The sequence below is a fragment of the Ambystoma mexicanum genome, chromosome 11 (assembly GCF_040938575.1).
Source record: "Ambystoma mexicanum isolate Mex_15411 chromosome 11, UKY_AmexF1_1, whole genome shotgun sequence".
Taxonomy (NCBI): Eukaryota; Metazoa; Chordata; class Amphibia; order Caudata; family Ambystomatidae; genus Ambystoma; species Ambystoma mexicanum.
In genome coordinates this window covers 1248200445-1248227788 of record NC_090934.1, presented here as the reverse complement: position 1 = coordinate 1248227788, position 27344 = coordinate 1248200445, and the positions used below count along the sequence as shown (strand labels likewise).

Here is a 27344-nt window from a genome sequence, read left to right as displayed (position 1 = left end):
TCTTGCAATCCCTGTGGCAAAAGTGTAATAACTTTACGGCATGCTGCATAGGGCTTTTGGGTACCTGGATTGTCAAGACCCACAATCCTGCAGAATGTTTTTCTTCCCCCTAGCAAAACATGCAGATTCTGTGGGGTTTGGTGGCAGACATCTGTCACCCACAATCCACACAGGGCTTGAAATCAGAAGCCTTCCACGGGTTAGGCATAACACTGTTACAAATTAGCAAGCCAATTGGCGTTTATGCATCGTACTTAGTGTTTGAAAAAATGGAACTGGAGTCATGGGGCGCAGCCACACCAATATGTCCCGCGTGGGGCGTGTAACGAAAAAGAGCAGAGGCAACATGCAGCTGTGCAGTACCTCCTGGTGGCAACAAAGTTTTCAAAGGCTGCTTGTGCTGGAGATAGAGTATCATAGATGAGGAATCTGTAGGAGGAAGGAATCCATTAGAACCACAGACCAGTGCTGCCACTAGGAACTCTCAAACATTTGAAGTTTGGTGGCATGATGGGATACTTGTGTAGCGTGGCTGCCTTAAAGTGATCGGAGTCTTTTCATATCTTTAACACGCCAGGTTATCTGCTTCTTGCTTTTTTTCTCTTTGCCTTGACTGAATTGAGTGATAGAAATTGTTACAGTAGGCTGGAATCTCTCCGCTCTTTGGTCAGTGGATTGGAGACACACTATATCAACAAAGCAATGGGGTTTCCTGCAATCTTTCCCTTCCTCACCTAGTGATAGCAATGATGAAAACAGTAAAGGCCAACTCTAAGGAGGGGAACACAACCGATTAAGTTATAGTATAACCCAACATTGAAGAGGAAACAGACATTAGGAAAATAATGTTACCTTCTGTGAAGGTAAATACAATCTTGTGGAGGTTAAACGTAAGTAAGATATTCAGTCAATACTCTTTTCTGTGTTCATAAATCGTGACTCTACCTGTGGTCGAGTCCCCGGCAATGTCCAGTGTAAAATGGGGCACTTAAGTATCCATATCTGATCAGACGGGAGTTAGTCTCTTAGCAGAATGATTTACATAGACAGAACACCTGCTGACTGTCTGGGCGGGACACTGGTCCTACAGTTGCAGTACCGTAATGCTATGAATAAGCCACACTTTAAAAACAGGGCTCTCTCTAATATGTCAGCAGTCGGTTAGCAGGGAGAATTGTTTCTTGACCAAGCAATCAAGAAAATTGGAAGGATCCGACATGTGAGTCACATGAGAATTACTAAATTATTTACAAAACGTTCCAAATACGGATGATGTATGGTTCAATAATGATATGCTGTAGGATAAATTAATGTCCAATAGTATTAAAAGACAGTGATTGGTTTATTGACGAGACAAAGTCAATAAAAGTGGTCCAATGCATTTCAGACAGCATGTATCCTACCTGCCTGTGAGTTAATCTGTCATGTCTTCATGACTGTAAAATAAAAATCCAGAAAAAGTCAAATGAACTGATATAGTGTGCAATACCATATTAGGAATAGAAACGAAGTTAAAAAAAACAGACACATATGTGGGGGGGTCTGTGAATGGAGTCCCTGAAAAATGTTCAACACAGTAGATGTAGAAAAACAAACCACTTCTGAACATACAAATAGTGCAAAGGGGAAAACAAAGGGGAAATCCCCAAAAGTGGTCCAATGAAAGTCTATTCGTATTAGATGAAGCATTCCCAATGGGGTCTTACCTGTAGTTTGGGGGCCAAAAACCACTATTAATTATTGCACGGACTAAAGTTTGTGGCGTGTCACTTACTGTGTTTAAGTAAAGGGATAAGATGGCTTTGCGTGCATATGCGTGATGACGTCAACCGCTCGATGTCATGTAAAAATAAAATGTTACGGAAGTTATAGTCACGTGACTGGAGGTAACAATGTGTTAAATCCAAATCTGATAGCATTAGAGAGTGTCAAAAGTAAGTGTTATCTCATACTAACACATGTACAAGCTAAAGGCAAATTGGCCATCCTTCTCTTGTTGGACCTCTCAGCTCCATTTGACCTGGCAGATCACCAGATCCTCACTGAACATCTGACCACAGCAGCAGCCTTCTCCATCAATGCCTCCAATTGGATTAAATCCTTCTTATCCAACCGCACCACCAGAGTCTTTTCACCCTCAGCAGATCTGATCCCCATTCACAGTGTGGTGCCCCAAGGCTCATGCGTCTCACCAACGCTATACAACATTTCCACGAAGCTCCTCTTCAACTGCCTTGACAACATGGGTGTCATCTACACGAATTACGCAGATAACACCCATGTTCTCATCACGCTGTCAGGATGCTACGAAGATAATTATAAGTTAATTAATGACATCTACTTAGAAATTCAGGCATGGATGGCTGCCCATAGCCTCTGCCTCAATGACGAAATAACGGAGCTCTTGATTGTCGGCATGCAGGCTCACCTAAGCAAACTTTACCTGCAATACTCATCCTTTAACATTGACAAGAACCCGATTAAAGTTGCGAAGGAAATAAAAACACTACGAGTTTATCTGGACTCAACCTTGTCCTTAAAGAAACAAGTCAGCTACATTGCATCATCAACAGCTTACACCAACAAGATGATCAATGCCTGTAAATCATATTTGTCCCCCACTAATTTCATGACGTTAGCCAGTGCCTTAGCGCTTTCTAAGATAGACTACTGCAACACGCTTTTCCTAAGATCCTCAGAACTGAATCTCCACAGACTCAAGGTCCTACAAAACAACTCCTTAAGATCTGCTCTAAACATTTCTAGATCCAGTCACATGTCGAGCCCGAGACAGAAATCTAACTGGCTACCAGTGCGCGAAAGATTAACACTACGCGCCCTGGCAATCACCCACAAATGCCTGTCAAACTCTGCTCTTAGATACTTGTCAGACAGGTTAAACAAATACCAACCAGCCCACCCCGCCCCCCAACCAGATCTTCCCAAACACATCTCCTTTCAGTTCCTAGGTTTAACCTAAAAATTGCAGGAGGTGCCAGTTTCCCTGTCCAAGCTGCTAATTATTGGAACTCCTTGCCTCCCATCAACAGAATGGAACCCTCCTTCTGTGCGTTCAGAACTAGAGTAAAGGCTGGCTCACAGATAAGTCTAACATCTGAAGCCTTAGTTGGTACTACTACTATAGATGCTTCCAGTTGTTCTGTAGTCGTGTCTTCACCGTTTTTGTTTCCATGCTGCCATCTGTATTTATTATCGTCATGTCTTCACCACTCTGTATTTATTGACTGCCAGACCTACCTGTAACCTTGGTCGACCCAATGTGGATGTCCCATGTATATACCTGTAACATGCAGAAGCTTTCCAGCGCCCAGTTACCTTAGGGTTAGGTGCGCGATACAAATAATAAACAAATACAAACTCAATAAGGTTATATATGGCAGTTCAAATAAAACACATATCAGTTATGTTCACAACCTGATCCCAGCCTCTCCTTATAATCTGGGTGAATTCCCCTTCTCCAGATTCAAGCAGGATTCTATTCAATAGTTCCAAAAGGATAGTAAATCCTGTCTTGTAACAAAGTTCTACTTCATTTCTTTTGGTTCCAACTTGATAACCAAAGTTCCATCTTGAATTCAACCAACAGTTCACAAATGTTCAAAGTTTTTCCTCTTTCCACTTGTGACAAGAAGATCTCAAAACAAACTTCTTCTCATAAACAAAGAATACTTCCATAGTTCATAAGGATCAACAAACATTTCTTTCTCAGGATATTTCTGCAACAGTTCACAAAACAGTTGTTTTGACAATATCAGATAATTCTGCAATAGTTCACACAACACTTGCGTCAGCAATATTAATTTGTCAGGATGATTCTGTAACAGTTCACAAAAACATCTTAGTGGTTCTGCTACAACTTCAATACTTTAAACCACACCAAAGTACTTCAATGACTTCCACCTGGTCCACTCACCTGCCAGGCCTACTGCTACAAGGTTCTCTGCCCATGTGTACTCTCCTGACAGGACAAAATAAACTACTAACTACAAGTACTTCTGTGGTAAAGGTTATTTTCCAATATGTTAGCAGAGTCTTTTGCTTCACAACATCAATTTTAAGTATTTCTTCAGGGAAAATAAGAAACACATTGGTGCTGTCTGTTACACACTTGTGATAGCCACATGCAATGCAGGTTATGCTCCACTCCTCTGGAATACCTTCTATAAGAAGGACAGCCCTCCTGCCACTCTTACTTACCCACTTCTGCATTAACCAAATGCTGACAATGGTTCTCTCTCACGCTTTGACTTATTTGGCAATGTGGGGTTATGCCAGTTCCTCTTATGGTCTCCTTTACATATGGGCAATAGGCTTTACAAACACTTGAATTCTTAATTGCCCTCTCTTGGCTTTGGCAATGTTGGTTCTTTATAACTTGCCTTGGTATGATTCTCTTTTGGCCTTAGCAATAGTAGTTTGTATTGGTTTCTCAGGTTATTACCCTCTCACTGTTGGCCTTTAATCTGACCCACATAGATACAATGACACCCTTCTGGTCTGATAGTTAAGTTCTTGTTCTGCCTCCTGCTACTTTTTGAGTCGGCTTGGTTTGCTAAAGAATAATTACTCTGCTTTACATCAGTTTGGTATTCAAAAACATGTTTGTTCTTACACTTGATTCTGTTATTATTCATGTGCTTTAGGCTCCTGGACCTGGCCAGCGGGCGGTTATGGGTGGGGTTCGGTGTCACAACTAATGGTGAACTCACCCGGTCTGGCATGCGCACCTGTTCGCCTCACAGCCTCCAGGTCCTCTGATTCTGCTTTCTTGCTCAGCCCAGCAACCTCTCCTTCTCAGAGTCCCACAGCCTGTGCCAGTCAACAGAGGATCTCTCCTCGCTCCCACAGCTCTCCAGTGATCACCTGCCACCGGTACTTGACGGACAATGGGGAAAACGTTCAAATTGTGCGCTTGCCGCTGTGGTCCTCCGGGGGAAAGCCATCAATCCCAACGCTTCCCGCTGCGCAACCTCTGCAATCAAGGTCACTGACAGAAGAGACCCTGCCTGGACCAGCATCCGTTCTGCACGCAATGGTTGTCCTAGCGTCTCTGCTCTCCTCTAACTGCTGCTGCCACATGGAGGCATCACAACTACACCACATTCTGCTGCTGCTGTTCTCTATGGCCTGCACTTGAGGGGGCCTTTTATGCCTCCCAGTCTCTGTCAGGTATGGGTCATTACCCCTAATAGGCTGCAACTTGCAGTCTCGTGCCTCTGCAGCCCTCCTCTTCGTCCCAGTACTTTGGAGGAATTGTGGGACTTGAAGTTCACAATGTAAAACTGTTTTTCTAATGGAATCATCAACACCAAGTTCAATTCTTTCCTTATTTATATTTCCTAAAGGAGTATTATAAGGATTCAATGAAGGATTTGGCTTTACAGAGGAGTCAGGATTTTCAGAGTCTAAATTGGTAACATTTAAAGACTCATCTTTAAATGTTTTATTTCCATGGGGTTCATAGAAGGTTTCCATCCCTATGAATGCCAGTGACTTTAAAAGGGGTTTCTTACTCTCAATACATAACTAGTTATGATTGTTTTCACTCCCATACAGATAGTTAGCTTAGGAAAATAAAAGCTCTCTCTGACAGCAAGCCATTACATATTCCAGTGCCAATGATATGTCCTTAAATACAGCACCTAACCCGAACAGATTCCTTTTATTCCCCTGGGGCCCTTCTCCTCCCGGGTGATCCTCCCGGCTTATACCACCCCCAGGGTCAGAATCAGGAAGCATCTTCCCTGGCCTCCTGTGAGGAGACTTTAGGCAGGCTCTTCGTGAGGACTCTGAAGGACTCATCACTGATGTCACCAACTTAGGAAATGAAAAGAAATAAAGTGGTAGCAAACTAAGCAGTTCATCTATACATCTAGTGAACACAACACAATTGACTCCAGTTTATGATTGTGTGTACAGTGAAAAACGATAGCGAATATTACAATAGAACAAAATAAAATGTGACAAGAAAAGAAGGAAAAAATAACAGTGAAAAGTAAGGTATGGTTGGGAATGGAGTATCTGCGCTCTGCTTTTTCAAATTAGGAAATGGCTATTCAACATTAAGAAGCAAGTAATCGATACATTCTTATTGATATCTTCTAAGATTGCATCTAAATCTGTTGGAATTAAAGTACGTACTAGCTCTGACTGTAGTTCTGAAATGTCTTTGGCCAAAGTATCTAATTCTTTAGAAAGCTCTTGGATGGTTAGAAGAATCAAGTCCAGGGAACATTTATTGAGAATGTGTTCCCATTTGCTGATGAATTCTCTATTCTCTTTGCAAAGAGTAGGTCTTAATGATATTCTTAGCATTCTTAGTATCCTTTGGACACGATAATACCTTGTGAGAGTCGATGCATGTAATTTTCTGATGATTTCTCAACGGATCAAACGTTCAAAACTTTTAATCTTAGCTGTTGGATCCGAAGATGCATTAGAAATGCCTGTCTCTCTGATAAGGTTAATGATTGAGTCTGCTTCTTGAGAGGTAAAACCTAATATTTCATCTTTTTTGGCTACGAGATTAGCTATGTCCGCATATGACATTTTTATGATTCAAGGCATGCCTCCACTCGTGACGGCAAGACAAGTGGACAGAATGCATAGAAAGTGGTCACCGCAAGGAAATGTATGTGCATTGCAGATATCTTAAATTGATTATTTGGTCCTGTAGCCAAAAACGGCTCTCTTTGCACTAGGAGCCAGAAAAACCATTGAGAATTGTTTCTTAACCAAGTATTCAAGAACAATTGGAAGAACCTGACATGTGAATCACATGCAAGAATTACTAAATTGTTTACAAAACGTTCCAATTATGGATGATGTCCAGTTTAATAATGATATGTTGTAGAATACATCAATGTCCAATAGTATTAAAAGCCAGTGATTGGTTTATTGACGAGACAAAGGCAACCAAAAGTGGCCCAATGTATTTCGGACAGGAGACCATCGTCAGGGAACAAAATAAAAAAAAAATACAAAAGAGGATAACTATTTCTGAGCCTTGTGGATCTGCTTAGACTCACATGCTGGGCATAGGCTGACATCTAGTGGCAGGTGCAGAGTATTGCATTCTGTTTTCGAATTTCGAAAAAGGGATGTTGACTGGGCATGTTTGTAATACTATCCCTGTGTAACCTGTATTGTAGCCATGATCCTTGATGTGTTGAGGTCCCTCTGTTTTGTTTTTCCGCCACTGTGGTCGGTCGCATATGCAGAGTTGTAGCTTTGCTACTAGATTTATATTGCAGTTGAAATATATTCATATTTCATATTGTTACCCTTTCGACAGCCATCTCGACGAACGATTATTCAAACCCGTCTGAAGCTTCGACTGACGTCTCCTCTCGACGGCTGGCTGCACCCTTCACCAGGCTTCTGCCTTTTGCAGTAGGGAGAGCGGGGTGTCTTCCACATTTACATTCCTTTTGTAGAATACCTCTTTCCACTTTCCTTTCTACTGGTATTTGTCTACTGCCGCTAAATTTACAAATTTAAAAAATGTCCCTGGAAAGATGCACACTGAGGGTAACAATTGCCTTCCACGTGATCACGTCAAACGGCATTGCGAATTCTCCAAGCTTTTTAAATCTAAAACACTTAAAGACAGGTGCACTAAGCGGTGGGTGGCCTACACCATACAGGCTGAATCCCATTCCTGACCGGCGCTGTTGGTTTGAACGAGGAAGAGTTTGCCAGCTGAGGCTCTGTTTCAGAAGCGGAAAACATATAGGAGGAGTCGGTAGATTCACACGTCAGGTTCTTCCAATTTTCTTGATTACTTGGTCAAAAAACAATTGTCACTGTGGTGTTCATCCTCCGTTCCATGGGCTGGAATGGGGGGTAACGGCCCGGCAGCTCAGTTATCGGCTTGGGCGGAAAACTAGGGCTTTGGTGTTGGCACGACCTGTAGTGGCACCGTCTTAGAGGTGGTGGCATGGCCTGTAGTGGGTGAACTGTTTGGCCCGACAACGGTGCCATGACTGCCTACCGTAGCCTACAGCAGAGATGCATAGGTGACTGTCAGGAGAGAGTGAGAGACCGTGGAACAGGCGTAACCTGTTGCGACGGGACCGAGGGTTCCCACATCTACGCCGAGGTGGTCCCCAATAACGTGAGGTGGAAATAGGTGAGACGCAGAGGACTACTAAAGGAAGAAATTGAACTAAGAAGTGTGGACCTGCAACCCATGGTGAAAAATGTGAAAAGTTTCCTGGGAGAAGTAAAGGGAACACACAAGTCTGGGAGGGGGCTAGGGAAGTTACAAGACTGAACCATAGAGAAAACCGTAAATTATTTTGGGATACAGTTCCCAGTCCAGTTCCACAAAAGTGTGGTACTGGAGAATCAAGAGGGACTCCAGGAACAGCTTCATCGTCGAAGTTGGGGCGGATCGAGAATTGTGCAAAACCCAGAGATTGTGAAAACCTCCATAAGGGAGCTACAAACCTTGTTAAGAACTGTGAAAGACATTGGGGAACAAGCTAGGAGAAGGGACTCATTCTCCTAGCCCCACAAGAGCTTTATTTGATTGAATGATTTTCTGTTGGGTCACAGAGAACCAAGAACTTTTATGGAGCTCTTGCTTTGAACAACCTGAGGGGCTTTTGGACGCTTTACATACAGGAGAAGGGAGTTATTCTCCTGGATTACCAACAGTCGCTGGACTTTATGGTGTTTTGTTGTAGTGACAGGGATAGAGTACGAGCCTTTGTAACCGAGACGGTGTCTTTTGGTTTTGACTCTCAGACTTCCTAATGAGCACCTGAGTTTAGGTAGGGAAATCCCCTTAGAGTTAGGGATAGATCGGCTTGGTTTATCATTAATTAAAGTCTATAGCAACAACTAGGGCACCACTTGGTCAGTGTCTTCATTCCTTGTCGCCACACTGCCAAATCGGTTGCAGGACAGTCTAACAGTGTGTCCACTCGAATTCCGATGATAAAACAGCTGGAGATGCAAGTCTGTGTATGCACTTGTTCTACATCCCTGGAATTAATGATGCCTTGGGTGTGACTATGTTCAATTTTAACCCCCTTTCCTCGGTGAACTCCCCTTATACAAATCATAATGATTAAAGATGAAATAAAAAGAACAGGATTTTGCTGTGGTGCACCAAATGACACAAATTAATGCTGGGAGCTTTTAATACTTGTCCACTCTCTTGTTTGCCAGTAGGTCATTACCTTTTTGGAGCACTTGGTGGTTGTCCGTAGGCAGCACTTCCTGTGACAGGCATATTTGCATACTGAAAATATAAAAATAATGCTTAGTGCAGATTCACTTATATGACCGTTTACATGTAGCAAAAAGTATACCCACGGACAGACAAGATCCCCCAATACAAAAACAATATGTTCTATACTGTAAGGGTGTAGAAGGAGGGGACTGACACAGGTAGCATGATTGTTGGCATAGACTTTTATTGGTTCCTATCTCTCCCTAACTCTAAGGGGGGTTACCCTGCCTCTACTATGGAACTAAGGAATCTGTCCGAATGTCCAAGTATATGAAAAAGAGTGTTGCCTGCCTCGATCCTTTAGACTAGCAACTAAACTACAGAGATACTGGATCTTCTTGGTCCAGAAGAATGACTCCCTTCTTCTGGACACTGGGTTCCAGTTCCATTTGGCAGGTGGGAACTGCACCTGTGAGAATGACCCCCTTGTCCAGATCTCAGTTCCTTTCCAGGATACAACAAAATGTTCCAGTTCGAGATGCTGTACAGTTCTCAGTTCAAACTCAAATGTTCCAACTCAAACATTCCTTATTGCCCATAGTATTGCCCACAGTTTTCCTCACTATTGGGTTCCTGGAGGTAGCTTGTTCTCAACACTTTTACGGTGCCAGGGGAATTACTACCTTCCCGGGCCTTCTCCTGCTTTGTTTCACGATACACAACACCAGGGGGGTATGGCTTGCAGTTTCACTGTGGTAGGGGGAATGACCCTCTTCCCTGGCCACTTCCCATGCTCTTCACCACAGTTCACGAAAGCTGTGGAATGACTCCCTTCCCAAAGTCCTTCTGAGGAACTTTGACACAGTTCACGAAGGATGGGAGAATGACTCCCTTCCACAGGCCCCTCTCAGGCTCATTGTCACAGTTCACAAAATCTGGGGGAATGACTCCCTTCCCAGGCTCTTTGTCACAGTTCACGGAGGCTGGGGGAATGACTCCCTTCCCCAGGCCCTTCGCAGGCTCTTTGTCACAGTTCACAAAGCTGGGGAATGACTCCCTTCCTCTGACCCTTTGCTTTGGCTTGCAAATCTCCCACTGGTTTCTGAATTCTATGGGCCCTGGTTTACTCCCTGCCAGCAACTGCGAGGAAGGCGGCGATTTAAGAGATTCTTCTTAACGGTGGGTCTCAGACCAGTCTTTCCTGTTCTCTGGGTTTTGGCAGACCTGGTTCACTCCCCTGCCAGGTACCATCACAAGGAAGATGGCTTAGGAGGCTGCTTGTATGGGTTGTGGGTGCCAGACCCATCTTTCTTTAATCTTCTGCCCTTTGGGGGGCCCCCAACCGTCCCAGCCACTGAGAACTCTGCAGGGTGCTTATCGGCGTCCTATTGTCATTTGTGGGCTTCGCTGGCTTCCTGTTCGGGTCAGTCTTGGCTTCTCCAGGGGCTGCAGTGGCTCTGCAGCATTCCTCTGTTACCGGGCGGCACGTCTCCTGCTGACCAGGCATACCAGCTTCGTCGATCGTCTGGTGACCCATTGCTTCTCCTCCTTTGCCGGTCCGTCCACGGCAGACCTTTCAGGACCACTTCTGCCTGTGGGTAAGCGTCCCGGTCTCCACTCCCTTGGCTTTTCTGGTCTGTCCGGCTTCAAATCTCCCGGTTTCTCCAGGGCCAGTCTGCCAATATTGGTTGTACCTCTTCTCTTTTAATGCCAGGTTGTTTCATAGCTCCTAGGACACAGCTAGAATGCTCACTTTGGTTCTGCTGGGCCATTTGAAAGGCTCCGCTCCTCTTCTTCAATTGGTTTCTCCTTCGTCTCAGTACTTATAGGATACCCTTCCTTGGTTGAACATACGCTCTTCCTCATCCAAGTATTTCCTATACTGATAGATCTACAAAAACATATAGGAGTATTAGGGATAGTGGTTGGTGTCATGGGGTAGGAAGGTGTGTCAGGGTAAGGTGGGTTATGAGGATAGCATGTTCTTCCCAGGCCCTCACTATTCCCATAGGGGGTTTCCCTCCCCATGATATCCACTCACTGAGTATCACCCCCAGAGGGACTATCGGGTATCGGCTTGGCCTCCTGGGAAGGCCCCCCCCCCAGGGAAGAAGTGATGACATCTGGGGATTCGCCCCAATACATTTAAAAAAGGACATTAAAAAGCATCATAAATCCTCTCTATTTTAAAGCAGAATAGTACTTGGGGGTTGGGGTGGAAGAGAGATTGTTTGAAGGGGAAAGTGGTGGTATATGCTTGCAAACAAAGTTATGGATACTAAGAGGGAGGTCCTTGTTGGGAAATCTCTAACACCACATGTTCATTTTGTGACACCTCTACAACCGATTAAAGGATCATTTTTGATATTCTACTACTTACATCTCTTCCACGCAAGTGATGCATTACCTAGCTAAAGGGATAAAGAAAATTTCCCAAGTGTGATGAACTAATCATGCTGCCATCATGCGACAGTTCCTCGTTGTGGATTAGGCAGTCTTTAGTATTTTATAGTATACACAGAATTAGCATGTAACACCAAGAGGATGCCCATTGTTGGAGCACACACCTTAGGTCAGAAGCCCACGCACAGTTCCTGTTCTACATGCCTCTTGAGATAAGGTACTCATGGCCACCCCTGCCTCCACCAAAGGAACCAAGACAATGACAGGAAGACTCACATTTACATACAGCTGCCCGGTCCATGATCCAGATGAGAGAGGAGCAGAACTCGCAGTAAGTGGGAATGCTGTACTGTGTTGCCTTAAAGATATGCCCCATGTGTTCTTCCAACTGCAAAAAAGAGTGGAAAGACCGGGAGACAGTAATGAATAGGTGATTGACGACACTTGCAAGTGAGAATAATGCAGGTTTTCAATCATAGATCACAATAAAAAAAAGATTCCTATTAGAGTGTGGACACTCCAAAACACATGGTAAATTCGTCTCGGGGTAACTTTTAATTTCCTGCAGTGATAATGACAAGAAAATGACACCACATTCCCAAGACAGAGCCCCCTTTCTCCTCTTTAATCCTTCATCATAGGGGCTAACTTCTTCCTGTTATCTTTAATATATGATAGCAGTTTACGGTTGCATTATGCATGCAACAAATAGATTTTCCTTTTAGGAGGGGGTTACATTATCTTTCAGGAATAGGTGGAGCCTCACTTGTTTCTGGAGATCTTTTTTCTATTCTGTGAAGTGAAAGTTCGGTTTCATTAATACTCAGTAGTTGTTTTTAGTCTCTATAGGCACTTGGCCCTCAGATTGGGAGGTGAACTGGAGCTGGCTTAGGGTGTTCTTTTAGTTTTGGATTAAAGCAACTCATGTAGGTTTGGCCCAAGAAAGTTGGGTTCGGTCCATGGTGTGAGATTAAAGTTGCGGTATAGTCTATGGTCAGAGTTTTGAGTTAGGCTTCTGCCATGGCTGACATTCACACTCTGCTGGGAGTTGGGCGTCAGCCGGTGCTGGGAGCTGCCCTTCAGCCGGTGCTGGGAGCTGCCCTTCAGCCTCTAATGGAAGTTGGGCTTCAAACTGTTCGGATATGTGATTTTAATTTTGGATTGTCTCTTTGGAAGGAAAGTTGAGTTTGAGTGTACCAGGCTTGGCTTCAGTCTATATTTTAGATGCACATTTGTGTTGAAAGTAGGGATCCATTATCTGGCATCTTGAGGCATCAACATAGTTTTAAGTGTCGCACAGCATCATATTAAAACTTACAATGTCAGATTCTTTTTTTCTTCTCTTTTTCCTTTCAGGTTTCGGTAACTGTTAAGAGCAGAACAAATTATTAAAGCACATGCACAACATTAATCAGTGAACAGCATAACCTTGACTTGTTATAAACTTGCTCCCATTCAAAAGGTCATATGCATAGTAAAGCAAAGCGTTGATGGGCATTCATTGATCCATTTCTCTAATATTATCAGCAGCAATGTAGCAGAGCACCAATTAAGCATTAACATCTTATATGGACACTATTAAATTACATTATGCAGTTTAAAAGGGGCCTCAGTTGCCTCTGAAAAGGCCTCTTGGTGTGAGAACCTCAGAATGCAACTAAGTTATTTCTGACATTTAGGCAATGGTAGGCCGATGTGGAAGTTGGAACAAGGGAACTGTTGAATCGAGAAGCCTTACCTAAATAACTTTCCAGAACTTTATAGAGTTTCACCCCTGAGGCATAAGTTGAAAAGGCTGCCTGAACACAACTTAGTTTCAGTATGAAGAGGAAAGGAATAATGCAAGCCAACCAGGACAAGATGTGGCCTAGTAACAAAGTTGCAGACTCTGGAACACAAAAGACGAGGCTTACAATACCTGTTTTGACACTTATCATGGACTACTGTGTTAAAACTGCTGACAAATTTAACAATTTTCAGGAACAGTCATCTGTGTTTAACAGAGGTTATCAACGATGAATAGTAACACGCATTCTTTGTCCAGAAAGCCATGCTAATCTACCTGAAATGGATAAAAAAAACTATGGTGTTGAAAATAAAGTTGAAACTACTGAGCAACAACAAATTTAGACAGATTTCCCTCATATGGTGAGCTAGAAATTGGTTTGAAACTGTTAGTGGGGGACTTTATTGTTGGGGGGTTCTGGCTGTCCAGGTTATCATCCCCTAATATTATTGGCTTTCTATCGTTTATTTTCTAGACTAGAAGGACTTCTACTGAAGTGCTCAATCAAAGCAATACTTTTTCTGGTGTGCTGCACTTAGTAGCCGATATGTCTATCACGGCATAGGTGCTTTTAAAGAACTCCATTTTGTTATTAGGGTTATTCTATCATCATCAAAATGTGATGTTGAGCAGGCTGGTGGCAGTTGTGATATAGTTTTGGCTACACCACGATTTTAGCTAATTTTACCCTATTCGTAGACCAATACACTTATGTGGTAGCCATTGCAAAACTAATGTGTTTTTAAGCCCTGCTCCAAGCCAGTTTCTTTGTATGTGTGGACCAAAAGGCACAGCTGAAATGGCAGCTTTGCTGAGTTGGGCTCATCCTTGGCCACCAAATTCTCCCTGAAATGTGATTTAAACTGATTTAAAGTCCCCCAGACGTCACAATGGACATTCAGTGTCCAAGCACCTGTGTGTTTGGTGGTTTTCAGGGCCAGCCTGATTGGCAGGCCTGTTGTGTCCCTGCCTGAAGTGCAATTAGTTTAAGGATTAGTTATGGGCTAGTTTGGACACACCTGGATTAGCTTGCTAACGCACGGCTGCTGCCCCCGAGTGATGTGGGAGACCCTGTGCATTGTACAGATCAGTGCAAGATCTGTAACTGAAGACTGCTGGAAGATGGGCTGCTGCTGAAGATCCTGGTTTAGAAATACTGTTTTTGTCCTTGCATCCTCTTCCTTTCTTGCTTGTGCAATCCCACCGAGGGCTCTTCCTCTGCTTCTTGACATCCTCCTCGCCGGTTGAACTCATTGTCCTTGGTGGACACTTCCTCCCCTGCAGTCGCTGGAGCCCTGATAAAAGTCCCTGGCCCAAGTGCATAAGGTAACGGGACCATAGTGACCTTCCTGGCTTGGAATTCTGAGTGGCTTGCTGCTGTTCTGCCTCAACTCTGTTATAGGACATTCTGGTTTACCTCCAGCCATTGACCCCGTCATGGGACTGTTAACTTTCTGGCTGGCTGCACGCTACTCATCTGGCCTAAGACTTTTGTGCGTTCTTCCATGCTCCGGTCACAATCTTCACTGTTGTGTCTTCTGCCTCATAGGCCGTCCCTCCCGGTGTCTTCCTTGTTTTGCTTACTTCATTTGGATTCTTGCGGGTCATGGGTTCAAGTTCCTTCACTCAGAGCTCCAAATTGCTGCTAGCTGAATCTAAACTAAACAAATAACAACTGTATACCTACCAGTCCTGGGCTGAATTCTCACCAACAAGTGCTGTTGGTACCTGTTAGGCAAAATCCTGTGCAGTTCCCTTAGAGAGAACTACACAAGATTAGGACTACAGGTGCGAGCAATAAATCCCCTTTGGTATCAGTCTGTACCACAAAGATTTAGTTGGTGGCTGTGGCCGAGCAGTCAGACTTCTCAAGAGAGAGATGGGCAGTATCCAGGGTTTACACATTATTTATACACCTCTAATCAAAACATATCTATCACAAGTATCAAGCAAGTTAAATTAAGTCAAGGAAAAATATACAGACTCCCTATATGAATTGTAGACCAAGTGAACCGGAGTGAAAACTGAGCAAAACAGCAGTGACAGCTACACACAAGGGATCCTCCAACAATTCCTCACAACAAGGGAGGGAAAACACAGGTTATTCAGAAATAGGTCCTTATACACCCTAGCAACACTCCCCAACAGTCATGAACAAGTTCGGTAAACCAGTGCATTAATATAAGCAATTCTTAGAATGAAAACTGAGCAAAATGGCACTTCACAATTATTACACAGTGGGAAGGAAGAGTAGTTATAAGAAAGGAATGCACCACACAGTTCGAATGGAGAATCAATCTCGAGAAAGCAGGTCTAACAGATGTGACCAGAGTCAATAGGCCTTTGCCAAAGTTAGTGGTACAAGGCAAGGGCCCAGGAGCAAAAACGTTCTCGTAGCTGCAGTCAAGTCTTTGGTTAACGATATTTGAAATGGTGGTTGCAAAAGTTTGAAAAGACAATGTTAAGAGAGGGGGGCGGCCAACCCAACAGGTAGATAAAGGATTTAAAACACCTTTAGAGCTACCGCGAAGAAAGGGCAGCCTGGCGGAACAATGTACCTTAAACGTGAAGAAGTGGCTCCTGCGGTGGCGGTTGTTCCTGGTAGTTCCTGCAGTTCGAGGGGTCCAGCAGAGGAAGAGAGGCACTCGTCGTGGAGGAAGGTTCAAGGTACTGCACTACCCAGGGATGAAACCAGCCGCGGTGCTGTCAAACGAAGTTTGAAAGGTACGCTCCTTTTAATCGCGATCCGGGTCGATAGCTGCCTGGCTATCCGGTCTCCAAGTGCAGGGCACTGGCGATTCGACCACAGCAGGTTCGGGAAGGCGATTGGAAAACTGGTTGGCCCCACCAGCTCAAGTGAAGAAGGCTCTTTCAGGTGAAGACCTCCTCTCGTCGTGGGGAGAAAAGTGGTGAGATGCTGCAGCAGGGCTTCACCAGTGGTTCAGTCGTTGCAGATGTCTTTGGCTTCTCTCCTCTTCGGCTTCTTAGTTCCAGTGGCGACGTCTTGCTCTTCCAGTCCTCAGGACCCTGCTTTTATGCAAAAAGAGCCCCATGTAACGCTCACCTGATTCCCACGGAGGCCCTGACCTGTTCTGGACTGCTATGACCTCTTCTAAGGTGATGCGCAGGACTCGGAAGACGGACTGGACCCCCAAACCTCGCCTGTCCGGCCCGTAGAAGAATCCTTCTGTAGATGGAAAAGGGGATTAACTGTCTGCTGGATAATGTGTCGGATTCCCCCCTTCCCCCTCTCACACTCCTCGAACCCCCTCTGTGATTCCCCGTAGAGTCTCACCTTAGAGTCTGAAAGGACGAGCTCTCCATCCTGCTTCCGATGCAGGGGCGCGTTTATTTCGAGTTACTTCACTGGATCTCGGGTTTGGTGAGTATTCAACTCCGCTTGACTTTTCCGATATGAGGCCGTAAGTATTCAGTTGCAAAAGTTTAAGCCTTAATTGTCCGTTGTCCTTTTCTCTATTTCAGATGCAGGAGGAAGATTCCGCGTTGAGGAATGGATTCGCCGAAGGTAAACTCTGGTGAGTCTTTTTGATGGATGGTTCTCTTAGTGATCTTGCTTTCACCCACTAATGCGTGTGTCTTTTTCCCCTTAGGGGCCAGGGTACGGAAGTGCCACAGAAGCGGCGCCGACCCGAGGTGAGGAAAGATTGTCCCAACAATAATCAGGTAAGTCTTAAGGTGGAAGAATCAGGCCTTCCTCAATCTGTTCCTTCGCTCACCTTTGTTTTGTCTCTTTTTCTCCTTAGGCGCTGAAAGGCGACGGATGGTGCCAATTGTCGCTGAAGAGCCCGAGGGCGCCTCGTGAAGGTGAGTGGAACGCGGCGCTGCAGCGAGCGATGCGATGCGCTTCTAAAAATAATGTCTTTTCTCAGGATCGTCGGAGTGATGGTTGCGGACTCCGGAGGGAGGTAGGTAAAGTTCAATTATTCACCTTTCTCTCCTTTCCTTCCGTTTCAGGTGTTCCAGGTTGCAGGCGGGTGTGGCTGGAGCCAGGATGCAGGAGCAGACACGGTGAGCGTCCAGCTGCTAGATGCAGAACAACGCGAAGCGTGAGCTGCTGTCTGGGCGTGGTTTAAATAGTCCCAAAGTAGTTCCATGTACGTATTCTTCCTCAGCCACGCCCGAGTGGTAAAATAGTCCCATAGGTAAAATAGTCCCTTTCAGACCTCAAGGAGGTCTGGATCCGGCAGCATGGTCTGCATCAGGTAAGTCCATCCAAGCACTCCCATAATGAGCCTGGTGCCTATGGTGCCAGGACTGATGCCTTCTATGAGCCTGGCGCCAAAGGCGCCAGGACAATGTCCAAAGAGCCCCTATAAGGGGTTGCTGGGTCCCTCCCTGGGGACATGATGTCTGCTTTCGGGGACGCTGGTCCTGAACTGGCTTCCCGGGAGTAGGCATCATGACACCCCATTCATACAGCCTAGCTGTCACTCACACAGTGGAGTGGTCATCTTGGCGGGAGACCCTTCAGCCTATCAGGATAGAGTGCGACATGGGTTCTGGAGGCAACCCTGTCCAGGGGTCCTACTCCCCCTTCCACACAATGGACCCACCCCAGACTCAGTGGCGCCGGAATGAGGGCTTCTGGGCAGAAGCCCGCCAAACGGAAAAACAAAGGATCCCCGACCTGGGTTAGGATTGTAGAGAAAGACACGAAAAAGAAGTTATATAAAAGTTCTGGCAATAAAACCCCACCGGAGCAAAGTTAATATTAAAATGCACCGGCGGTATGTTAGAGGCTGTCAGAAAAAGTGGTAGCCTCGAACAATGGGAAAATCCCATAGAGAAATATTTGCGTTCAAATATTTATAGTAGTACCCATTACCACCAGCCAGAACCTTTTGAGAGAGGTACTGTACGGTACCCTCTCAAAAATGAACATAAGGGGGAAAAACTATTAACCCCTTCCAGTACCTCCATAGTAAGATGGGTTGTACTGGTTTAGTTCATAGAAATTGACTAGTAAAGTCAATGGGGACTTTACATGCCCTGTGATACAGTAGTCAGCCCCAGGGTATGGAGGCTATGTTTGGGGGTCACTACGACACCCCTGTGTCACTGCACTAAGGGTGCTGTGTAACACATGTGACTAAAGATGGTTCCTATGGGGGAGAGAAGATCCCATAGGCATTAAACACAAAAATAGCCTAGAACACACATCGCAAAAATGTCTAAGAGTGGGAGAAAGAGTCTCACTCTTAACAGGTAAAAAGAAACAAACCCTTCAAATCCAGCAAAGCTGCTGGGGGACTCTATAGGTAATGGAAATTTAGCCATGAAATGAGAATTCTCCCTAACAGTACCCATCTAGGGCTCTGGGGTCCCCTCACCTCAAGAATGATCATCTTTTTTGATTGCAGTGGGCCTTGTGCTACCTTATGAACCCCTCTCCCAAGTCTCCAAGTTCCCAAATCCTGGACCGGATCTCTTCTTTGGGGGTCGCCGTGCAACCCAACTAGCTGATTGCCTCCTGCTGCACCTGTGGGGTAAAAGGAGAACTTACCTAAACTTGTCCCCAAAACCATGGCAGGCCTACAGGATATGTCTCATTAATTCCAATGGGAGAAAATTTGAAAACATTTGAAAACTTTAGAAACTCTTGAAAAGTTACTTAAACAAGCACTTACCTGAACTTGGACATTTTCCCCACGTTCCTCGAACTTGTATTTTGCATTTTTTGTATTTTATATAGCGCCTTAATCCAAAGCGCTGTACATAGATTTAAAAACAGTACAAACAGTGGGATCAATATTTCAAACACAGTGTATTTCAAAATTGCAATAGGACCTTTCTAACAAGATGAAATAAAATCAGAGCGTAGAGAAGCCTGAAAGGAGGAGTAAACGGTAATAGATTGGAGAGAGAGAGAGAGGAGGGAGAGTATTCCAATTTAAAGGTGCAAGGATGGAGAAAGATCGGAATCGAGATTGGGCGCAAGGAGGAGAGGGGAGGGGACAACAAGACAGGAATGGGAGGCAGACTGAAGAGGACGCGAAAGAAGAAAGAAAGAGACAAGCGAGGAAAGGTAGGGAGGGCCAAGACCATAAAGTGCTTTAAACACCAAACATAATTTTTTTTACTTTAGATGTTTATGAAAAGAAAGCCATCCAAGTTGAGCCAGAGAGGAAGAGATAGAGTCACAAGGAGTCAATTGACTATGAACACAAATAGATGCACAAAATACAGATTTAAGTGGAGCCAATCGTGAGATTGCAAGTCCAAAAAGTGCGGAGAAGCAGTAGAAATGTCGTGAAAAGATTAGAGCAGACACCAATAACTTTTTTGCTTTAAAAGTCATAAACAAACAGGCTTTCCGGATGTTATAGATAAGTGAGATGTGGTGGGTGAAAGAAAGATCTGAATCAAGAAAAAGACCAAGAATGCGCACTCCTGAAGAGATAGCTAGGTTAGCCGGAGGAAACGAGATAACAGAAGGTAAAGAAGACAGAGAAGTCGAGTTAGATGGAAATAAAATTACCTTAGTTTTTGCAGCATTTAGAACAAAGAAGTGATTGGACATCCATGCCGCTAAGCAGTAAACCAGTAAGCAAGTGCTAAGTTTGTGATGGATATCATCATAGAAGTGTGGAAATGAGAGAAAGTGCTGTGTATCATCTGCGTAGAAATGATGCAAGAACCCAAAAGTAGAGATAACCCCAGCAAGTGAAGAATTGTAGAGGGAAAAAATAAAAGGACAAGGGACTGAGCCTTGAGGAACACCACAGTATGTTTCAGAAGAGAGGGAGACAATGGGAACAGCATTGCGCTGACCGGTGTGAGTCTGCAGTTGAAAAGTGAAAGAAGAAATACAAAAAGGGGGAGCTGTGTGAAAACTGAAGTGGGAGCGATATTCCAGAAAGTAAAGCAAAAAGAAGAGACTTTCCAATAAACCAAGAACGTTGAGAAGCATTGGGTGGCCCCTAGGCAGGAGACCGATCCAGAGGGGCCACAGAGACCCGAGAATAAGTAAAGAGTGTTGGAAAAGCAACAGGGTGGCCACCAGGTGGGAGATTGATCCAGGTTGGCCGTAGAGACCCCAGCTTAAAGAAAAGAAAGAGAAGGGTACCAGGTGCCTCCATGATCAGTCTCCCCTGCACAACCTCTACTGTCCCCAGCCTCCTCCCACTTACTCTGAGCAATTCTGCTCTGATTGCACTTACCCCCTCTCTCTCCCCGGCACCCTCTCCCTTCCCCCAGAACTTTGCGTTGCCGCACTTGCACGTTCTGAATGACACAAGGCCAAGTAAGATCGCTTGTCTTGTCCTCCCTCTGTCTTCCCTCACTTGTCTTGTCGCGCCTTGAAACACTTGTGTATAGGCGTGTTATAAATGTCATATCATAACTCTATTAAGGACAAGGCACCTGGTTGTGCGACCTGTAATGGGTGGACCGTGCGGTCTGACAACTGCGCCACGATCAGTGGAGCCCAATTGAAAGCAAGGAGCTGCATGATCTAATAAATGGGAAAAGCTAAAAAGGACACAATGGTGAAGGAAGTCCCGAAAGAAGTCAAGTGAACTGTGATGTTAACAAGTGGAACTTTTGTGAGTTGATTGTTTTGTGTTAAAGGAAATACAATTAAACCAGTTGAACAGCGGTAACCACGAGTGTCTAAGCTTGGGCGAGGGAAGCCTAAGAGACCCATTGAAGTGTTAACTAGAGGGCTTATGGATTCATGAAAAGGAGACCCGGAGAAGCCTAAAGAACCTACCTGGAATAGGTACAGTGAACTTTTGCAAAGTGAACTTTCCTTTGCCAAGTGAAACGAGAGACTTGTGGAACCTTATAATCCTTAGTGCCTTATACTTTGAGAAGGGAGCTGCAGAAAGGCTCCATTGTCACATTAACTTTACTTTGAGCACTATGGAGTTGGCCATATCCCATTCACACTATTATTCTGTAGAAGCGAGGACAAGCTTAGGTTTCGACAGAGTATTTTGTTTTGGACTGACAGACTTAGACTTCCCTTAGTTTTCTTTCCGTTAGGGAACATTCCCATCTTAGACATAGGGTAGGGCAAGTTAGGCGTTACACCACCCTGACCATTGAGAATAAAGGTTTTCAAACTGCATTTCACTGGTCTGTGTTGTTACTTGATACCATGCTTGTCTCACAGTACATTGGAATTGACTGTCTGCGCAGGTGTGCTGCTACCACTGTGAGTACTTTGGTGAATACTCTTGGTGCTGAGGCTATGCTGAAGAAAGTAATTTGGACTGGTAGTGAGTAGTTCCTACCGTGAATCTCAGGAATTGTCTGTGAGCTGGCAATATTGAAATATGAAAGCATGCATCTTTCATATCCAGTGTTGCTATGTAATCCCGTTTTAAGAGTGGAATCCAATCTTGAAGTGTTATTTGAAATTTTAGTGGTTTGACATGTGTTTGCTGGACACGGCTATTTTCTGGGACATGGAAGTAAGTTGAATAAATAACCTTGTTTACCTAGTGAGGCAGGGCTAGTTCTGTCGATCCTGTGTAGAAGAGACTAATTCGTGCTCTAGGATCCGCTGGTGTTCTTGCAACATTATTCTGTGCCTTGGTGGATGGTAACAAGGTTTCTCGAACTCTAAGGAGTACCCCTTGGAAACAGTTGATAGTACCCACTTGTCTGAAGTAATTCCAGCCCATGTGTGGGTGAATTGTGATATGTGATCCCTTGTGGGGACACATGGGAGGGAACTTGAAAGGGTATGCCGCTGTTTTGGGGTAGCGGAGCCCTTGACGACTATGCCCGTTCTACGATCTCCACCCTGTTTAAAGCCCCTTTGAAAGCTGGATGGATAGGGGGTTGATTGTGAAGAGGCAGAATACTGAGGGTTTTGCGTTGGGTGGGGGTTGCGGGGGGTTTACCCCCGTAAATATGTAAGAATTGATCTTCACAATACGGTCAATTGTGAAAAGGTCAACTGTCATTCGAGCAATTGTGACTCAAACAATTTGTATACAACCGTACGTGGGTATGCTGACCCTCATAAATAAAGGGCGGGTGTTGAAAACACCACGCTAGATGTAAGGCTTATCAGAAATCTCGCCTAAAGATTTAAGGGTCTCATGTTCTTTTTTTGGCTTTTCCAGGGCATCATCTACTGCTTTACCAAACATATTTGCCTCTATAGGCATATTGAGTAGGGTGGATTGTGTTTCAAGCTCAAAACCTGACTGGCATAGTCAAGCATACTAGCCTCGGCCTGCATGGAGGCATATTGAATAAGCCTCTGCCTGCATGGCGTAGGCCACTCAACGGTTGGTGATCTTTTAATGTTTTAGGCCAAACAGTTGACAAGTTCAGCAGCATGTTTCGCAATGGTCCCTCAGGAGGCAGCGATTGCCTGCCTGGTGTGTATCCTTCCAGGGGTATTTCTTGTTACAGGAAGGGCAAAATTTAAAAGGAGTAGTTTCCATTCTGAAGAGGCAGGGAAATGAAAAATAGAGTGTATAGGGAGTGAGTAAATATATACATTCTCTAAGAGAAAGGGAATATAGGAACCACTGCCACTATCCCTACTGTACAGGTCATGGCCTAGTGTAGGCCGAAGCAGCGGACTGTCGTCAGACATTGAGACACTTCTTTTTCTGGAAATGTCGTCAAAAAACGACTGCAGCATTGATCGAAGATGTTTAAAGAAACGGTACTTAATTTAAGTCACAATAAGTATGCGACGAACCACGATGGCGGGGAAAACAAAAAATCAATCCGAGAGACCTTGACGTGTAAAGGACCACGAGTACAGCAACGCCACACTAGGGATAGTATTACAAACACAACCAGTCAACGTCCCTTTCCGAACTTCAAAAACAAGTCATGCAATACTCTGCACCTACCACTAGATGTCAGCCTATAGAAGCATGTGATTAAAAGCAGATCCACAAGCCTCAGAAATATATACATTACTGTGGGGCAATCTCCTGCATTATTTGAACTGTCTAACGAATGACACTATGTTGAGTTGATTGAGCACCCTTTACCTCAAGTGGTAAGTACTGCTATATCACCAGAGTGATCAATGGAGATAAAGGGAAGTAGTGAGGGTGGACACATGGTGGCAACCAATATATTGCTCCATTAGGAAACGGGAATGTTAAGGTACTATCACTGCACATGGCTTGATTAAGAAAATTAAAAAGGGTTTGCTACACGCTCCGAGGAGAAACAAAATGTACACAATCAGAACAGAAAACTAAGACAGTTACATTAGGCTTCCAATGAGCACTGGTTACCTACCTTGACTAGTTCACAGTATAAAGCATGGCTACAAATGAGCGCTAAACGCTTAAGCCCAAAATCTAACAAAATAAAACCCCAGTACGTTTTTATCACCATTGTTACAATGAGCCTGGGAATGTATCAGCCAATAGTCTATGCTGTCCCATACAGCGTACGCAACCAAAGAGGTCTGTCAAAATGGCATACTTTGCAGTGCTCCCGCCACCCTCCTAACAACCAGGGATACTACCCGTCATGGACAGGCAGACACAGAATCGCCCTATTGAGAGATTTGATAAACATTTGTGACGTCTTAAAACTATTCATCAGAGGACATCATACAAGGAAAATTACTAGCATGGCTGGCAGTAAACTGTGCCCTTAAAGGACTGCATAGGAGAGTACATAAAACCTCACGGATTTGTCTGACAGATAAATCTGCATTTCAGGGATTGTCAGGGAATTGTTGAGCACTGGCTGTGATAGGGCTGTATCCATCTGCCACTGGGTAATATTGCATTGTTAGTCTCAGATCAACTAGGAGGTTGTGTGTGACAGGGACTCAATAACAAGGAGAGGATCATGAAAAGATTTGCTAACACGACACTGATTTTGTGGATTTCTTAAAAACGGTGTGATCTAAATCCATTGTGGGAATTCAATAACTTTTTATCATCCAAGGACTGAATTGGAAGGGCTTCAGTTCTTAAGGATATCTAAGGAAGCACTCTAGTATTGGCTAAAGGGGTAGTTTGCAGCATGAGTTTTTTGTAAATTCTGTTCTTCAGATACTTAATGTCAAGCACTAGGGTCCACCAATAGTTGACTGGCAGTTTAACCTTGGGATTGGTTGAGAATTTGTGTATATAATAGGGAATATTTCTGAAGAATGATATTTTCTTTATAATGGCTAGTGGGTGAAAGGGTTGTGAACAGTATTCTAAACATGCAAATCATTGTCACCTTTCCAGATGTGTTTTCCAAGGGCTTATATTCAGTCATAAATTCATCCAAGAAAACTTTGAAGGTGTTGACCCAGACTCGGACAGGTGATTCGTTCCAGTCCCTCTGCTCCAACCGCATTGTCTTCTCCAAGATCTGCTCAAAGAGGGCATTCAAATCTTTATAGCGAATACTCTTGGAATCATCCATCTGTAGAGGAAAGACAGGTAAGTTTAAGTGTACTTTACAACAATGTCTCAACTTGTTCAAAGTCCACCTAAAAATATGCAAAAATGCGCATTTGTGTTTTTGTACTATATTTTCTAGTAGGAGTGGGACTATGTCAGGCCTGCAATTATGTTTTCAGAGTGCAGTCTTTATGGGCGAGTAAAGTCATGAGATTGCACAGAAGGGTAATGCTTGGAAAGCTAGGAGAGAGGTATCATAAACCTAACTGATATCTTAAAGAGCATTTTTCATGTAATGTCATACTGTCACATTTAGATGGGCCTTGTTATTGCATTGTCGAGTTGTGTTGTCAGCATTTTGTCTCAGAAGAATTTGTTAACCCCGACAACAGATATCAGTTTGGAGGAGACATGTAGAGGGGTCTTGTTACAACCCTGATGGGTTATATGGTCATTGACTGGGTCAGGGCTGGAGGGAACATGTTCAAATATCGATTTGTGATGCTTTAACATGCTTATAGCCATGTGTAATGCACATGGTACAGTGTTAAGAGGGGATGCCTTAATAGTGTTGATGGGAAGATGGACACATCTGAATTCATCACACCCTGGCTTGTCATTTCATAGTCTTTATAGGCAATATGGACCTGGTAATAAGGGATATGGGTGAGGTTTATATCCTACTAAAAGTATGAACTGTCACGTTATTGAAAGATCATCTCATAGTACAAACCTCTAATAATGTAGTCTGTTGTGGGCAAGAGTGTGATTTAGGTTTTTAGTTCTCCTGGGGGCCATGCAGTCAAATGTTTGAGTTATGCTGTTACAGTTTAATATATTTGTGGCAGGAGTTTTTCATGGCACTGACAGCTTGCAAGGTCACAGATTCTCTACTGGCAAGTAGCGTTGATCGTTATATGAGGTGTATTTTGTAAAGTTTTTCTGGTTTCATTACAATATTGCTTCCGGAAGAGGTGGGGGCTTTTGTTATGTTTAAGGCAACATGGGAGCATTAGTGTCTGTTTAGTGACATGCCAGTGTTCCAGCTCTGGCAAGCTTCCATCATTACTTAAGCTGCTTATATTCTCTGTGTTTTTTCTCTTTCACCACCAAACTTGGCTAATACTCTTTCACTGAGGAAAGACTTAACACTTCCCTCTGTTGACCAGTTGTTTATGTTACTCGTCACTTACTGCCAAAGCTGTAGAATAAAGACTGAAGATATTCTGCCGGAATTCCTTTAAGGCTTTCTTAAACACCTTATCTACTGGAGTGTCCTTCTTGCTGTCTTCATTATCCAGGTCATGTATCTGCCGTAAGCAGGAGAAAGAACATGGTGAGTGACTACCACTAAAGCGAGAGATATTGACTGGCAAGGGTGCTATACGTTGTGACTCTAGTTTAGGCTAGGAAACAATAAGCAACACTATCACTGGTCACAAATTATCTATATATATAAAAGTCAAAATGTGTTTGTGGCAGGATTTGTTCCTTATACAATTCCACACTGTTTCACCAATCTGCACCAAATCTTGCTAGTTACCGGATAGGACCCTTCGGACAGTACTGGCTAAAAGACATTTGGACACCCCAGCTTGTTCCCCGGATTTCAGCACAAGTCAAAATTTGTTTGTGGGTTTGTGGCTTGGCGAAGAGTTGTTCCTATTACAATTCCACAGCGTTTCACTAATCTGCACCCCATTTCGCATAATCACCTGTTAGGACCCTCCGGCAATTACTAGCTACATGACATTAGGACACCCCACCCCTTTCCCCAGATTTCAGCACCTTCACACAGGAGACGGTTGCCTGAAATCAGCAAAACATCAATGTGGTCGTTGAAGGACTGGTCCTAACATGAGGAACACAACTCGAGTGGCAGGCCCTAGGATGCACGGTTTCCAGGATATCTGAACCGCAATGTACCTCAACAAACTGCAGCACGGCAGGGTGAGGCGACAGGTGGGGAGACACCACAGAAGGCCCCAGTATGCAGCAGCACACCAACTCTCGCCTCCCCCGTCTGCTCTGGGTTATGTCAGCCAGCCACAAGTGCCCATTCTCAGTGCAATTTACTTCAGGGTGCAAATCACATCAAGTGATAAGCGAATCAAACAGTTACCAACAGGATCAGTGTTATCATGTCTATCTACAGAATCGGTTTGGGGAATGGGTACTCCTGATAGTTATCAATAAAATCTCTTATACAATCCAACCACCTCCTTGGAGATATTTAGAGACTAGCTTTCCTAGCTTGCTGGAAGAGAGCATCCATGGGTTCAATTCAGATGTTCTACTATCGGTCAAGTCTTTCTTACTCCACTTTCTCGCAATTGTAGGGATCTATTGTAAGCAGATGTCACACCCTATTACCAATGCTTCTTACCGTCCCATTTACTGACAGGGATTTAACTAGAGCCAGACTGTACTATACAAGAGCACTGTTTACTTTTCTAACTCCCATAAAGAAGGCATACATGTGGTCCACAGTTTTGTACACAGCAATTCATTTTCTCCTACCCAGCCCTACCGATAAGGGGTGTATTGGGCACTTTTACTCCCTAAAAATAGGCACATATTCCCCCAAAAAGAAAAT

At 44.2% G+C, this 27344-nt stretch overlaps 1 protein-coding gene across 7 annotated transcripts in view; it reads right to left on the bottom strand.

Annotated features, from left to right (window-relative positions):
• MYO9A (myosin IXA) overlaps window positions 1–27344 on the bottom strand; it is a 1154601-nt gene that overhangs the window by 167372 nt on the left and 959885 nt on the right. For all 7 annotated transcript variants that reach the window (XM_069624659.1, XM_069624658.1, XM_069624661.1 and 4 more), the window contains 5 exons: window positions 25942–26058; window positions 24582–24770; window positions 12924–12971; window positions 11882–11993; window positions 9210–9271 (listed from right to left, as the gene is read on the bottom strand). In XM_069624659.1, the coding sequence (XP_069480760.1) occupies window positions 9210–9271; window positions 11882–11993; window positions 12924–12971; window positions 24582–24770; window positions 25942–26058 (528 nt within the window). The remainder of the gene's footprint in view (window positions 1–9209; window positions 9272–11881; window positions 11994–12923; window positions 12972–24581; window positions 24771–25941; window positions 26059–27344) is intronic.